The sequence below is a fragment of the Dipodomys ordii genome, unplaced genomic scaffold (genome assembly GCF_000151885.1).
Source record: "Dipodomys ordii isolate 6190 unplaced genomic scaffold, Dord_2.0 Scaffold13, whole genome shotgun sequence".
NCBI classification, from domain to species: Eukaryota; Metazoa; Chordata; class Mammalia; order Rodentia; family Heteromyidae; genus Dipodomys; species Dipodomys ordii.
Window position 1 is genome coordinate 15,684,388 of NW_012267229.1, and position 15,642 is coordinate 15,700,029.

The following is a 15,642-nucleotide window of genomic DNA, read 5'->3' on the forward strand; positions in this document are numbered from 1 at the left end:
ATAGATTTTAAGCAGAGTTGTGATAAGAACTAATTTCCTGTTTAGAAAATATCTTTCCTTGAGTTACAGAAAATAGATGTGTTTACCACATCCTCAGTTTCTGAGGATTAGATTCTGAGAGCACCTTAGTGTTTCTCAGTCACGGTCCCTTGTGAGTTACAGTCAGGCTGTTGGTAGGGGCTGTAATCATCTAAACATTTGACTGAGCCTAGAAGATCTACTTAACTGCTTATTCCTATGGCTTTTGGCAAGAATCTTCAGTTCCTTCACTACTTGGGCCTCTCTAAAGGGCTACTCTCAACTAGCTAGATTTCCTCGGAACAAATGATATGAGAGAATACAAGCAAGATGGAAGCCAAAGTGTCTTCTGTAACCTGATCTTAGAAGTCACATTCCAGCATTTCTTCCAAATTCTGTTGATCATATAGACTATCCTATATAATGACAAAGAGAACTATGCAGTGCTATAAATACCAGGGGTAAAGATCACTGTGGCCATCTTGGAGACTGACTGACACAGTGAGCAGTAGACTTGTTAGAAGGCCCTGTACTGGCTATGACACCTTGGTTATGGAGATCCTGCAACCTGCTGTGGGTATTATTATCTGTTTTTCCCCTCAGGTTGTCGGCGGGACCAGGATGGTTATTACTGGATCACTGGCAGGATTGATGACATGCTCAATGTATCTGGTGAGGATCCTGGATCCACCTCTCCTATCTCAGCTCTGTTTCCCTCCTAGAAAGCCTTCTGAGAGTGCTAGGGCTGTCCTTTGGCTTGACCATGTGTGGCATTCAATTTTGGGCCCAGAATTAGAGGAAGAGTGTTGGATGCTGGAATGTGCCTAGAAGAAGAGATTGAGGGTGGTGAAGTAATGGAAAGAATGCCATCAGAGAAAAGAATGACCTCTCTCTTATGATCAGACTCGGTCTTCTCTCTGGATGCAGATGGAACAGGAGCTGGGACAGACAGAGGCTGGGATCTCTCTTATGGCATTTTCGTTCTCTCCACCAGGACATCTGCTGAGTACAGCAGAGATAGAATCAGCTCTTGTTGAACATGAGGCTGTGGCAGAAGCAGCTGTGGTGGGCCACCCTCATCCTGTGAAGGGTGAATGTCTCTACTGCTTTGTCACCCTATGTGATGGTCACACTTTCAGCCCCACCCTCACTGAGGAGCTCAAGAAGCAGAGTAAGGAACCCACCCTGGGCAAGGACTACAGGGTCTATGAGTTATTATGGAGGGGCTGCATCAAGCTGATCACCAAACTAGGAACAGAACTCAGGGATCCCATGGGCTGGCTCATTTCCTCCCACTTAATCTCCACTAAGATAATGACAATAGCAGATAAGTACAGAATACTTTTTCTCTTCGGTCACTGGGTTCAGTGCTTTGAATGCATTATCCTATTTAATTCTTATAATCACCTCAGTGAAACAGATCCTATTGTTATTCTAGTTATAAAAAAAACTTCAGACATAGAGAATTAAATCTCTTGCCCAAGGCTACACTGCTAGAAAGTATTGGGATTTAAATCCTAGCAGGTTTATTCTAGAGCCAAAGTTCTATAAGTGGATTAAAATACAACAAAGAAGGTAAAGAGAAATGGTTAAGGGGGAGGGGGGGCAGTGAGCATGAGAATGCTTATGTAGGCTTTTGGGAGTCTAGTTAACAATACTAAAGAAATGCTTGATTTGTTGATTATAGTTAGAGAAAAGATCGGCCCCATTGCCACACCAGACTACATCCAGAATGCACCTGGCTTGCCTAAAACCCGCTCAGGTATGTTCAGAGATCTCCAGGATTGTGATGGGTTAAGGGCCCAGTGGTTGGTGGAGTTTGTGGATTAAAATCCTTGCAGGGGGCTGGGAATGTGGCTTAGTGGTAGAGTGTTTGCCTAGCATGCACGAGGCCCGGGTCTGATTCATTAGGACCACATAAACTGAAAAGGCTGGAAGTGGCGCTGTGGTCAAGTGGTAGAGTGTTAGCCTTGAGCAAAAGAAGCTCAGGGACAGTGCCCAGGCCCTGAGTTTAAGCCCCAGGTCTGGCAAAAAAAAAATCTTGCAGGACTAAGAAGGCTCAATGCTATCACGAAGTAACCAGAGGCCTATATTCCCCTAGGGAAAATCATGAGACGAGTGCTCCGGAAAATTGCTCAGAATGACCATGACCTGGGGGACATATCTACAGTGGCTGATCCATCTGTCATCAGTCACCTCTTCAGCCATCGCTGCCTGACCAGCCAGTGAACGAAGACTGGCCTTTGCCTAGTATTCCCCTTGCTTGGCTCTCCCGAGATCTGCCAATCTTTCCTACCCCACCCCCCAAATCCAGGCGTAATGAGAGCCACACTTGGTCCTCAAGTAAAGGCAGTTTTTTGTGACTACCAGGCAGAAGGGGAAGGACCCAGGCCAGTCTCAGATTGATGTACCCCTCAACTTCCAAGAGCTCTGTAAGCCCAGGATAGGAATCTCAAGGCCATGTCCCCACTTGAGTTCAGTGTTCAAAGGGCAAGGGAAGATCTTGAAGCAAGGCAGCAACTCCAATCCTATATTAACTCTCTCAGGAAGCACCACTTCTGACCTTGTGCAGGCAATTACCTTAAAAACTGACAATGTGTGAGTCTAGGAATAATTATTATTTTTTAAATACTCTGCTGCTTTTGTTCTGAGTCTGAATTCCTAAATGGCAGTACTATCTGCCCACTTGCTCCAGGGGTAATGTACGTGGGTTCAGTCTCTAGAGGACTTTCATATTATCTGATTTGAAGGAGTGGATGTGTTTTGTTCCCAGGACCAAAGGAGTTTGTCTTCCTTGTCCTGTCCCATGAGAGACACTCTCAGATTAAATTCTCTTTTCTTGCCCTAGTCATGCTCAAACCCCATGGTTGTAAGAATAAAGTCTGTGACCTTAAAAAGGTGGTGAGTGGCTCTGATTTATGTGTCAGATGAAAGGGGAAGGATATTTCCCAGGACTATCCTAGTACTCTTTCTTCTAGAACTTTTGGTTCTAGTCAAGGCTTCGCTCACAGGACTTCTGACTGCCTGAGCTAAGCAGGAGTGACTGGACCCTGGTTTTTGTTTTTTGGGGATTTTTTGTCATGGGGCTTAAACTCTGGGCCTGGACACTGTCCCTTAGCTCTTCAGCACAAGGTTAGTAGTGCTCTACCACTTGAGCCACTGTGATACTTCTGGCTTTCTGATAGTTAATTGAGGAGTCTCATGGACCTTCCTGCCTGGGCTGGCTTTGAACCTTGATCATCAGATCTCAGCCTCCTGAGTAGCTAGGCATGTGCCACTGGTGTCTAGCAGGATGCTGTTCTTAACTGTGATGTCTCTCCATACTTGCTTTCCCCAATGGGCTCCTGCCAGGGATACTTTTTCCTCCCTAGGGCCCTGTGGTAACTAAGGATCAGAACGTCAGGATTCTATCCTTTGGGGCTAGGTCTACAGATACCCTATAGCCTAGTCACCAATCAACCTTAAATGGGAAGATCTAGATTATGGCTCTCTGCTTCCTGATGGGTGTACAGCAATGAACCATTGAATCAGCAAGGTGATTTTATTTAAGGCAGAGCTAGGGAAAGTCTATACCCTTCCATCTGCCTCTTCCTACCATTTAGTCTTTTCCCAAGTTAGGCAGGAACCTACTGGAAAGGCTGAAGAGGGGCCCACAGGAAGATGGCAGGGTTTATAGCCCTTTACCTCAGAGCAGCTTCCCTTTTCATACTTCAGGGGTTTGATGGCCTTCAGAGCTCATCTAAAGGGAAATGTAGCCTCTCTGGTCCTCAGATGGAGGGTGGAAAGAAGGCAACTGCCATTTACCCTTCCCTGAAGACTCAGAAGGGCTAGGAGAGGAATGACAAGTACAGGGGCTTAGAAGATGTCTTGAGTGAAGTCCAGGCTATGCCCTCACACAGGGTATGGGTTGTCCAGGACTGCTACTCCTGCTGCCACACCACCGTCTGCATGTTCAATGGCTTTGGTTCGAAGCAGATGGCCCGCATGTGTGTTCATCACAAGTGTTTTCCCCTGCCTGTAGAAATAGGGTCAGGAGACACACAATGTCACCAAACCTAGGACCTTTCCTGGTCCCTGATGAGCAGTACATGAAAGTGACTACACTCAAGAAATGCCAAGACATTAGAGTCAGATTTAGATTGTAGCCTGTCTTGGAAACTACTAGTTCTATGATTCTGAGGAAGTTCCTTAGTCTTTCTAAACATCACTTTCTAAATGTCACTTTCCTTCATTTAAAATTGGGATATTTCTTTCTTGTTGTTTTTGTTGTTTTGTTTTGTTTTTTGGTGCCAGTCAGGGGCTTGAACTCAGGGCTTGGATGCCATCCCTGAACTTCTTTTGCTCCAGCACCCTACCACTTGAACCACAGCTCCACTTCCAGCTTTTTTTGGTAGTTTTAGTGGAGATAAGAATCTCAGAGACTTTCTGCCTGGGCTGGCTTCAACTTCAATCTTCAGATCTCAGCCTCCTGAGTAGCTAGGATTACAGGCATCAGCCATGGGTGTCCTCTTACTGATTTTTAGTGCTTCAATCTTCAAGGAGTTACTAAGTTCTTCAAAGCCACTCAATATCCTTTAGCTGACAAATCTCTCCTTTCCCTAGAATTCCCAGTGGCCTTGGAGCTGGACCTAAATAAACTCTCTTTAAGAGTCTCCTAGTGCTGCTTGTCATCCCATCTTTTCTCAATCCTTTTGCTACTATGTAGAATTTCCTTTAAATTTACAAAGCAGCTCTCCTCTGAGCGTCATTAGTTAATCCTATGAGTTGGGCAGGTCTTAGTTCCTAGCCTTATTTACTAGACCAGAAAACGGTAACAAAGCTAGGGACTAGCAAGGCTAGGAATGAAGCCCAGGATTCTTGACTCTGTTCAAGTTCCTTCTTGGCTTGCCTGGCTGGCACTCAAGAAGGGAGGTAGGGGAAAGAGTTCCTCCTCACCCACTCACCTGACATAGACTCCAAAGATGCCTAGCTCTGAAATACACTGAACTACTCGGGCAGAGCTGCCAGGCCGTAGCAGGCAATTCCTAAATGGTTCGGGTTCAATCTTCTCCATAAGGATGTAGGAAGCCCTCTCCTCACTGTCCTTCAGCCGCTCTAGGGCTTGCACCATTTCTTCCCCGTACAAGTTGTTTCCTGCAATGAAACGGCCAGTCAGTCAGTCAGCCCACTCTGTACCTTCTGCACCCTGTGCCCTCACTTCAAAAGCCATGTGGACAAGCCACCAGCCTCATTTCCTGCCACTAGCCCAGTGAGTCCAGAGCACATATGGCTTGTGAGAAGGTCACTTCACAGGATAGCCCTTACCAACCAAACATGCCTGCCATCACACTGCCCTGCCTGGCTGTCTCCCGTCTATGGATGTTTCTTCCCAGTCTCTGTTACTGCACCTCCTCTTTCTTCTTAAATGATGAGTTAAATATTGAGGTTCTCCAGGAGTTGGTTTTTTACTCTTGTTCTCCATGTACCATTTTCCCTCCCCAGGAAGACTTTGGTCCATTCCCAAGGCTCCACCTGTACCTATAATTAGATTCCCCTGTGTTCCGCAACACCTATCTACAAGGTCGAGGTCTTAGTGGACATTATCCGGGATGGATCACTTTCTCTTGTATCCACCAAGTCTGGCACTGTGTCCATAGTAAGTGCCAGTGAACACTGCCAACAACTTGCCAGTCCCTTCCCTTAGCAGCCATCAGACTGGGGGCTCCACCTACCTCCACCTTCTCTCTGGGGTTTCAGCACAAATCGGCTAGGGGCAGTGAGAGCCTCAGCAATGGCCTGGTCCCCTTCTTCACCCTGGCAGGAGGCAGAAAGTCATCACCAGCAGTCTTAAGGCAAAAGAGGCACTGAGATCCTACTGGTCATTCTGAGCCACATCAGGGGAAGAACAGGAGGGACTCCTCCCCACCCCCTATAGTAAGACCAAGAACAGGCTTTTCTCTAGTAACACAAGACTCTGTAACAGGTGACCTAGAAAGTGGGTTCAGATATTCCCCAGTTATTGCTACCTGCTTTACAGTCCCTTCCCTGCTTCCAATTCCCATCTTTACCTTTGTTGAGGGAGCTTACAATGAATCTAGCCCCTGAGATGGCCTGTTACCAAGGTTCTAGGGCCTAAATTACACCAATTATAATGCCAGCTCCACCCCTCGCCCCCAACACAATGAGTTTCAAGTATCTGGCACCTAGGAGAGCTGTGAAGAGAAAGCAAGCTGCTTATGTACCATGTCCAGTGAATAGAGGCCAGCAAAGGTGGCACGAAGGCGGGCTATGGCCTCAGACTGGCCAGGGAGCAGCATTTCCAACATGCCCGCCCTACTCAGTTCCTGCTGCACCTTCTTAGTCCCAGCCAGCTGAGTAGCAATGTCTGGGCACTTGACAGCACATGACCTTTCCAGCAGTAGGCGTGCTTCCCAGTTCTGTAGAGGGAAGAAGACAAAAAGAATTCTACTTCATTTCACTTCAGCTAACTTTTACTGAGTATCCCTCAAGTGCCAGGTATTGTGCTTTTTATCTTCAAGTTGATAGTCTCCTCCCACTCCCTATGATTGCAACTTCCTTACCTGGCAGGTGTGAGCTCTCCTATTCTGCAGGATTCTTGGCTTTAGTCTAGCACACTGACACATGACCATAATTAAAGGGAAAAGGAGAAAAGGGGAAGCAGCCTTTTATAAAGGTATAGGAAAACTGATTAATTTTGTTTTTGTGTGTTTGTTAGTTTCTGAAGACAGGGTCTTGAATTTGAAACCTGACCTTGCAATCCTCCTGCATTAGCCTCCTGAGTGCTAGGATTGCAGGTATATGCCACCACACCTGGCTTGAGGTGGAGTTTTAAAGAGCAGGGTACACTTGTTTATGAGCTATACTTCTCACTGTATTCCAAATAAATTCCAATACTCAGATTATATAACCTTTGCCTTTTATCAAAAAAAAATCTAAACATTTTGCAATAGCCTAAAAGACCCTGAAAGATCTAGCTCCTATTCTTTTTTAAACTGTTTTCCCTTTGCCATTCTTTTAAATTGAGACATCTTGCTATACAGATCAGACTAGCCTTAAATTTTTAATACTCCTGTCTCAGTCTTCCGATTGCAGGCATGTGCCACCATGGCCAGCTTGTTCTCATCTTAAATATTAATTCAGTCACCTTTTCAGAGAAGCCTTCTGGGACCACCCTGTTTAATGTGGATTTCTCCATAATTCTCTATCTTTTCATACTGTTGTTCATTCAACTGAGAGAAAACATTTTTTGGCTGGGTATGGTGGTACATGCCTGTAATCCTAGCACTTGGTAGGTTGAAGTAGGAGGATCATAAGTTTAAGGCCAGAGTGACCTTGTCTCAAAACCAAAACCCCTAAAAACTCTTTCTTATTTCTGTTTATTTTCTGATGCTCATCTCCCTGACCAGGATCAATCAAGAGGCTATTTTCCTTTCATATGAGAGCTGACCATAATTTCAGTTAATTTATAAATAACTTTAAAGCCTTATAAATGAAATGCACCAAACTATACCTGTGTAAAATTGATCATGTTTTAATTATGGGCTAAAAATGTCTAACACAGTAAGCCATTCCAAATACATTGCTAGAGAATTGCACAATGGAGGGATGAGGGAGTTAATGAAAATTTTTCTCTACATACAACATGATCATTAGCAAACTAGTAAATCTTAATTGGAATGATAAGGCAAAGCTGCTTTATTTTCAGCTATGTACCTCCAAAAAATGCAGGTTCTGGTACTTAAAGGATACTCAAGAAGTTCTTTAATTGTTGCTTAGTGAAGTGAAATTTGAGTAGTATCCTGATAACTGTCAGAATGACAGGCAAGAATCAGTAGAGAATAATATTCAGGCTCACAAAATAATACAAACACAAGTCTAACAGTATCTAATGAAGGGTCTGATGTCCCAGGAGCTTAAAATTTAAGAAACAGGAAAATGGCAGAGGACTACAGCTTCCAGCTCTGGTCCTGTTCTCAGGTACTGAGCAGACAATCTTCTCTTTGGTTCCAGACCACAGTACACTTCCCACTTCAGGATCAAGGTGGAGGCCAGAGGAATACCTACCAAATCGCTAAGTTTTGGAGATCTACCTCCATGTTCTACCCCTACTTTCCATCCTTGTTAGCTCATCTCTTTTGTTAGCTCATCTCTTTTCTAAGATTTTTCAGTCCCTTTCCCTTCTCCCATCCTGAAACTTGGATCCATATTCCCAACAGACAATTTCTCTCTTCTCTAGTCAGCAAGTTTCCAGTACTGCAATACACCTCTTTAGAGGAAAGGCCTTCCTCAAAGATGCCCTCTCCATACAGCTGCCCCCTTAGGGAGCTCAATCCTGGCAGAAAAGCCCAGATAAACTGTAGATCTGCAAGGAGCTCCTTTAATTTTCCAGTGTACATCCCACTCTGAGAAATAGACCAAGAAAGCACAAGAAACTTGCCAATGTATGGCAAATCAAAGGCAAAGGCCTTGCTTATAACTCCCAGCCCTACTCATTTCTTTTTTTTTTTTTTTTTGTCGGTCGTGGGGCTTGAACTCTGGGCCTGGGCGCTGTCCCTCAGCTCTTCAGCTCAAGGCGAGCACTCTACCACTTGAGCTACAGCGCCATTTCCGATTTTCTGTTGGTTTATTGGAGATAGGAGTCTCACGGTCTTTCCTACCCGGGCTGGCTTTGAACTGCGATCCTCAGATCTCAGCCTCCTGAGTAGCTAGGATTACAGGCGTGAGCCACCAGTGCCCAGCTCATTGTATTTCTTGACTTATTCCTTCCTTTATCTTTTCCCAGTTCAATGCAGGGCTTCTTAGCCAGACGCTGTAATTCTAGCTACTCAGGAGGCTGAGATCTGAGGATCACAGTTTAAAGCCAGCCTGGGTAGAAAAGTCCAATTTAAAAAAAAAAAGTGAACGAAGCTGTGGTAGAGTGCTAGCCTTGAGTGAAAAAGCTCAGGGACAATGTTCAGGTCCTGAGTTCAAGCCCGAGGGCACGTGCGCGCACCCACACGGGCGCGCACACATACACACACACACACACAGGTTTTTTTTTTGTCTGGTTGTGGGGCCTAAACTCTGGGCCTGGACGCTGTCCCTCAGCTTTTCAGCTCAAGGATAGCACTCTACCACTGCACCACTTCCGGTTTTTTTCTTTTTTGCTTATGTGGTACTGAGGAATTGAACCCAGGGCCTCATGCATGCAAGGCAAGCGCTCTACCACTGAGCCACCTTCCCAGCCCCACAGTAGGGCTGTTTAGCCTTCCTGTAGTATGGATGTTAGGAGCACAGGAGAATAATGGTTTACTGGGAATACCATTTCTTTTTTTTTTTTTTTTTTTTGTCGGTCATGGGGCTTGAACTCTGGGAATACCATTTCTGACCTGAGAGAAAACTAGGAAATTCCTTTGATATCTTAGATAAGCCATGGCCTCTCTCTAAACCTTAGTTTCTCTACCTTATAATGAGATTAATTATATAAGTTAGAGGGCAAGCAGTTGTAAGAGTTAAATGAAATAATGGATGTGGAAGGTAAATTTGAAACTGAAGTAATAGCACCATTACTGCCATGAACACATGATAAAAACTTTAATTCATGTTAAAGGAGAAGTAAAGAGGTAGGAAATGACCAGTGGTGTGCTGAAACTGGCCTTCACTGGCTAGTGAGGGCTGCTTGACTGTACCATTTCTTTGTAATTGTGTTCAGAGGTAAGTTGAGTAGTGAAAACTTATACTATGGAAATCAGAAAATATTATAAACTGAGACTCACTCCTGACCCACCTCTGAAATATGTCTGTTACACATTTGTCAGCCTATCTTTGGGAAATGTGTAAATGGTTAATGCCTAAGGATTCACATTCTAGAAGACAGTCTGTCTACAGAGGAAGAGGTAGCAAAAAGCTTCCAGGAGGAAAGGAGGTTCTAGCAGCAGGTTCCCCGAGGAAGAACTGAAGCTAGAGCTTGGAGAAAAACCCTGGTTGTTGTGACAACTATGTTGGGTCTCTGTGGAGCTAGTGGGTCCCAGCAGGCAGTGAATGGCTCAACAGAAAATACCAACCTGTAGACTGTATTGACTTGGCATGTAACCATCTCGGAAATAAACCACAGCTACTTCCTGGCCATCCCTACAACACAGAATAAAAAAAAAAAAATCTGTGTTAAATCACTCAGATAAGTTCAGAGTTTCAATCCATTTCTGGGTACATTCAAATGTATTTGGCTTCTCTAAAAGTCAGTCAGTGCACAAAGGGAGGCTGGACAGTGCTCACTAGAACCAGTGAAAGATACTGGATAGTTACATTGTTAGCATCACCACTGAAAACAACCGAGTGTGCAGCATGGAAAGCTTTCCAAAAACTCCAGATTATTGTAAAAAAAACCAAAAACAAAAAGGCTACAGAACAACAAAAAGTAACCAGAATCCAATTAAATAAATGTGAATCAGTTATGACACAAGATAGTCTTTTTAAGCTTCTTCCCTTTGACCTATGTGATATCTAGTTTATCAGGAAAGTACTTAATTTTGCTATGCTAAAAGTATATTTTGAAATACAGGGGGCAGTAAGTGGTATTATGAAATTTCAGGATAGTTTGTAACTTTTAACAGCTCAAGTTCCAGGTCTAATTATGAATGCAGCAATGCTATCCAAAGATGTAGCAATAAAGCCACCTGGTGGTGGCCTCTGGAGAGAAAGCACCGGGCGTCTTTTGGAAGACAAATCCAAGGCTGAGCTCAGAGAGTAAGTAACAACCTGCTGGGTCCCAGAATGAGCCAGCTGCCTCTCCTGCTCCCTGGTTGCTCAGGACCAACTTGACCAGCCACCAAGAGGGGAAAAGAAAACTTTTGAGGTTTTAGGGGCACATGAAAACCAGGTCAGCATTTGATTGCCCTTCTCCAGAATTTCCTGTGAGGATGAGGTATTTCAGAAGTTAGAAGAAAAGAGAAGAAAGAAAACAAGCCATTATATCTTCCAGAAGAAAAGACCATTTGGTGAAAGAAGGTGGCATGAGAGTTTCACAAACCAGCCATCTTTGGGGACTGTAGGGATGCTTACATAAACAGCCTTCGATCTTGATCCAAGGACCCCTTTTCTGAGACATCTTCAAATCGTCTCCGTATTACGTGAATGTTCCTGGCAAAGACGGATGGACAAGAATCAGAAGGAGTGCATGCTCTGTTCTTGAGGCCATATCTGGAGGTTTCCTTCCTTTATGACTTACCTGGCTAGCAGCTCATTCTCTATAGCGCGCTGGTCAAATATGTTCCTTTCCTTTTCTTGAGCAATTAGTAGCACCAGGGCACTGGAAAAAGAGCACAGATGGCCCCAAACTGCTAAAGAGCCTGTCCTTGCTCTGACTCATCCCCTTCAGGAATGAAAACAGAGATTTCCTAAAAAAGTAGATGTCCCCTGCTCCAACTTGGGATTGCCTCAGGTTTTGTTCTTGTTGTTGTTTTGCTGGTCCTGGGGCATGAACTCAGGGCCTGGATGCTGTCCGTAAGCCTCTTTTTGCTCAAAGCTAGTGCTCTACCACTTGAGCCATAGCTTCACTTCCAGATTTTTTGGTAACTTATTGGAGATAAGATTTTCCTACCTGGGCTGGCTTTGAACCTTGATCCTCAGATCTCAGCCTCCTGAGTAGCTAGGATTACAGGCATGAGCTACCAGCACTTAGAATTGCCTCAGGTTTTAACACATTACTTGCTGAAAATAGGAAACTTGGAAAAAAAAAAAAGAAATGTTTCTGCCCCTTTCTCCAGCAATGAAGTGATTTTTTTGTGTAAATTACAGTTTACATTTAAAACTATCACAAAAATCTAAGAGGATTTTTTTCCTAGAATTTAACATAATGATTCTAAAGTCTATCTGAAAGAATAAAGAGGTAGTAGTAGTAAAGAACATCTTTTTTTGTTTTTTGTTTTTTTGGGTCCAGTCTTGGGACCTGAACTCTGGGCCTGGGCTCTGTCCCTCAGCTCTTCAGCTCAAGGGTAGCGCTCTACCAATTGAGCCACAGCGCCACTTCCGGCTTTTCTTTTTTGCTTATGTGGTGCTGAGGAATCGAACCCAGGGCCTCATGCATGCAAGGCGAGCACTCTACCACTGAGCCACCTTCCCAGCCCATATTTTCAAAATATTCTTTAGGGGCTGGGAAGGTGGCTCAGTGGTAGAGTGCTCGCCTTGCATGCATAAGGCCCTGAGTTTGATTCCTCAGCACCACATAAGCAAAAAGAAAAAAGCCAGAAGTGGCGCTGTGGCTCAAGTGGTAGAGTGCTAGCCTTGAGTTGAAGAGCTGAGGGACAGAGCCCAGGCCCAGAGTTCAGGCCCCACAACCGGACCAAAAAAAAAAAAAAAAAAGAATATTTTGAAAATAAACAATAACCCTCACTGCTGAGAGTCAGGTACTAATGACTTACTAGATTATAAAGGGTTTAATTTAAAAAACTATGATTTTTAATGAAAATTAGAATAGCTAAGTAGAACCCTTAGAAGCTCATAATGCTAATTACAATTATGGTATTGTCTCCCAGGGCCTTCCAACATTTCTGTCCACACAACTATTTCTGGTTTGACATTTTTGTTTCATTTTGTTTTAGTGCTAGAGTTCAAATCCAAGGTATAGTAAGTACTAGCAAGTGCTCTACCATTGAATGAATCCCTAAGGCCTGGTTTCCTTAATGGGATCACTGGGGTTTGCTGGGCTTCTTTCTCTCTGGTTACATGTATCTTTAAAAGAACCGGGAGGAACAAGACCACACTAAAGCTACCAGCACAACTATGTTTATTGCAGCATTATTTACCATACCTAAGATATGGAACCAACCCAGATGCCCCTCAGTAGATGAATGGATCAAGAAAATGTGGTATATATACACAATGGAATTCTATGCCTCCATCAGGAAGAATGACATTGCCCCATTTGTTAGGAAATGGAAAAACTTGGAAAAAATTGTATTAAGTGAAGTAAGCCGGGCCCAAAGAAACATAGGTCCCATGGTTTCCCTTATTTGCAACATCTAGTCAAGCGGAAAAGGTCAGATAATGTGATGTTAGGAAAATGAACTCTTAGATATGTATTTTAATGTTTTTTTCTTTCATGCATGTGTTTCTAACTTATTTATAAGATTATTTCTTTGTTGCTTTGTATGTCCCTTCCCCACAGTATAACCCCTGCTTTCACTATATTTGATGTCAGTATAACTTGGGGAGGAGATGGGGAAAAACAAGTCGTTTAAGATACAGTTGGGCCAGTTGCAACAATGAGAAGTACAAGTTGTCATGTCCAAAACGAGCTTTACAACGTCGGTGCGGGGGGGGGGGGGGCAGGGGGAGGATTGGGGGGGGGAGACTGGGAAGGGATGTGAAGGGTAAACAAAGGAGGAGGCTGCAATGTTTGGTAAGAAATGTATGCATTATCCTGCCCATGTAATTGTAACCCCTCTGTACAGTATGTTCACAAATAAAATTAAATTAAATTAAAAAAAAAAAAAAGAACCGGAAGGGAGCTGGGAAGGTGGCTCAGTGGTAGAGCGTTGCCTTGTATGCCTGAGGCCCTGGGTTCAATTCCTCAGCATCACATAAGCAAAAAGAAAAAAGCCGAAAGTGGCGCTGTGGCTTAAGTGGTAGAGCGCTAGCCTTGAGCTGAAGAGCTGATGGACAGTGCCCAGGCCCAGAGTTCAGGCCTCACAACCGGACCCAAAAATAAATAAGTAAATAAAAATTAAAAAAAATAAAAGAAGCAGGAGCTAGCCAGGTGCTGGTGGTTCACTCCTGTAATTCTAGCTACAAAGGAGGCAGAGATCTGAGGGTCACAGTTCAAAGTTAGCCCACCAGGAAAAGTTTGTGAGACTCTTATTTCCAATTAACCAGTAAAAAAGTCAGAAGTAGAGCTAGGGCTAAGTAGGAGAATGTTAGCTTTGAGCATAAAAGTTTAGGGATAATGCCAAGGACCTGAGTTCAAGACCCAGGACCAGCACACACATACAAAAAACTTGAAGTGGAGGTGTGATTCAAGTGGTAGAGTGTCAGCTTTGAGTGAAAAAGCCAAGCAAGAGTGCAAGGTCTAAAGTTAAAGCCCAAATACCAGCACCTACAAAAAAATGGGCTGGAAATGTGGCTTAGTGGTAGAGTACTTGCCTTTCATGCATGAAGCCCTGGGTTCAATTCCTCAGTACTATATAAACAGAAAAAGCTGGAAGTGACGCTGTGGTTTAAGTGGATAGAGTGCTAGCCTTGAGCAAAAGAAGCTCAGGAACAGTGCCCAGGCTCTGAGTTCAAGCCCCCAAAAACAAAACAAAAACAAAAACAAACAATAGCAAGAGCTTAGGTCTGACAAGTGATACAGTATCTGCCTAGCAAGCAAGAGGACTATAGTTCAAAGCAAAGTTCTAGTAAAAAGAAACGATCAAACAAACAAACAAAACAAAACAACAACAACAAAAAAAAAAACAGGTGCTTGAGAACTCAAGAAAAAGGATTGTCTCTTTAGCTACCAGTTAAGCTATCTTCAGGATCAAAGGTAGATCTAGTCCTCCATCAGACTCCTAAGGCCAATACTTAACAGAAGCAAACTATTTTTGCTGTGGCTATACTTTTTGTGCCTGTGGTCTCTTGCAAAGATCTGTGGAAGCCCCCAGACTCTGGCTTAGAATGCTGTGTGTATTCCTGACCTCCTATACCTGCCCTTGTATCTGTTTGTCTGTTTTTATTTACCTTAGCTGAACCTTTTGGACTAAACACTGTTTACCTGACTTCTTTCCATGTGGCCAAATACAGGTCCTATTATGTTCCCTCTCAAAGCCTGCCTCAAACTTCGTAAGGTCATATATACCAATAAGCAGAGGTCAGACTTGACACTGGCTTGAGCATTTTCTTGTAAAAGACTAGCTAGAAATAGTGCTCTACTAGCCCTAATAAGAGTAGGGAGGGCCAAAGATCTTGCTCTTTATTTTGCAGCCTAAATTTCTCTGTTCGTGGGAAGGATAGGGTGGCATCTAGCCCAGAAACAGGGGAAAGCAAGAGGGTAAAGTACAATTCTGTCCAATTAACTCAGCCTGCCACATGCCAAGCAATGGAAGCCAGATCCAGAAAACATATTCTACCTCCCTCTGAGTAGTCTGAACTGAGCAAGACTATGAACCTCAGTTTCCTCATCTGTGAAATGGGCAAGAACAGTCCCTATCTTATAGCATTTGTTATGAGATTTCAATGAGATCCATAGCACAAGGGATAGCACTAGTAAGTGCTCATTCTAGGACAACTGTTAGTGCCATATTAGCACAGTAATTAGTATTATGACCCCTCAATTATCTGGAAGTCACTTACCTAGCATCTTCACACATCTGGAACATGGTTGAGAAATAGGAAGAAAGCAAAAAATGCCCTAAGCAGTCAAAATAGATACCATAAAATTCCTAAGTCAAATCTTATGCATTTAATCATCAAAAGAACCCTCCCACTCTTTGGGTACAACTGTAACAAATTGAATCACTGTTTTTCGGGGGTTTTTCTATCATCTCTTTTTTTTTGGGTCCGGTTGTGGGGCTGAACTCTGGGCCTGGGCACTGTCCCTCAGCTCTTCAGCTCAAGGCTAGCACTCTACCACTTTGAGCCACAGCGCCACTTCCGGCTTTTTTTTTTTTT

At 43.8% G+C, this 15,642-nt stretch overlaps 2 protein-coding genes across 3 annotated transcripts in view; one reads left to right on the forward strand and one right to left on the reverse strand.

Annotated features, from left to right (window-relative positions):
- The window catches only part of Acss2 (acyl-CoA synthetase short-chain family member 2), a 52,125-nt gene extending 49,010 nt beyond the window's left edge, over positions 1-3,115 (forward strand). For both annotated transcript variants that reach the window (XM_013011035.1, XM_013011034.1), the window contains 4 exons: positions 622-690; positions 1,013-1,189; positions 1,706-1,780; positions 2,120-3,115. In XM_013011035.1, the coding sequence (XP_012866489.1) occupies positions 622-690; positions 1,013-1,189; positions 1,706-1,780; positions 2,120-2,247 (449 nt within the window). In that variant the 3' untranslated portion in view covers positions 2,248-3,115. The remainder of the gene's footprint in view (positions 1-621; positions 691-1,012; positions 1,190-1,705; positions 1,781-2,119) is intronic.
- Positions 3,116-3,545: 430 nt separating this feature from the next.
- Gss (glutathione synthetase) overlaps positions 3,546-15,642 on the reverse strand; it is a 27,757-nt gene continuing 15,660 nt past the window's right edge. The window contains exons 4-10 of the mRNA XM_013010691.1: positions 11,225-11,356; positions 11,059-11,136; positions 10,062-10,128; positions 6,240-6,434; positions 5,730-5,811; positions 4,962-5,151; positions 3,546-4,033 (exon numbers count right to left, since the gene is read on the reverse strand). Of these exons, the coding sequence (XP_012866145.1) occupies positions 3,910-4,033; positions 4,962-5,151; positions 5,730-5,811; positions 6,240-6,434; positions 10,062-10,128; positions 11,059-11,136; positions 11,225-11,356 (868 nt within the window). The 3' untranslated portion in view covers positions 3,546-3,909. The remainder of the gene's footprint in view (positions 4,034-4,961; positions 5,152-5,729; positions 5,812-6,239; positions 6,435-10,061; positions 10,129-11,058; positions 11,137-11,224; positions 11,357-15,642) is intronic.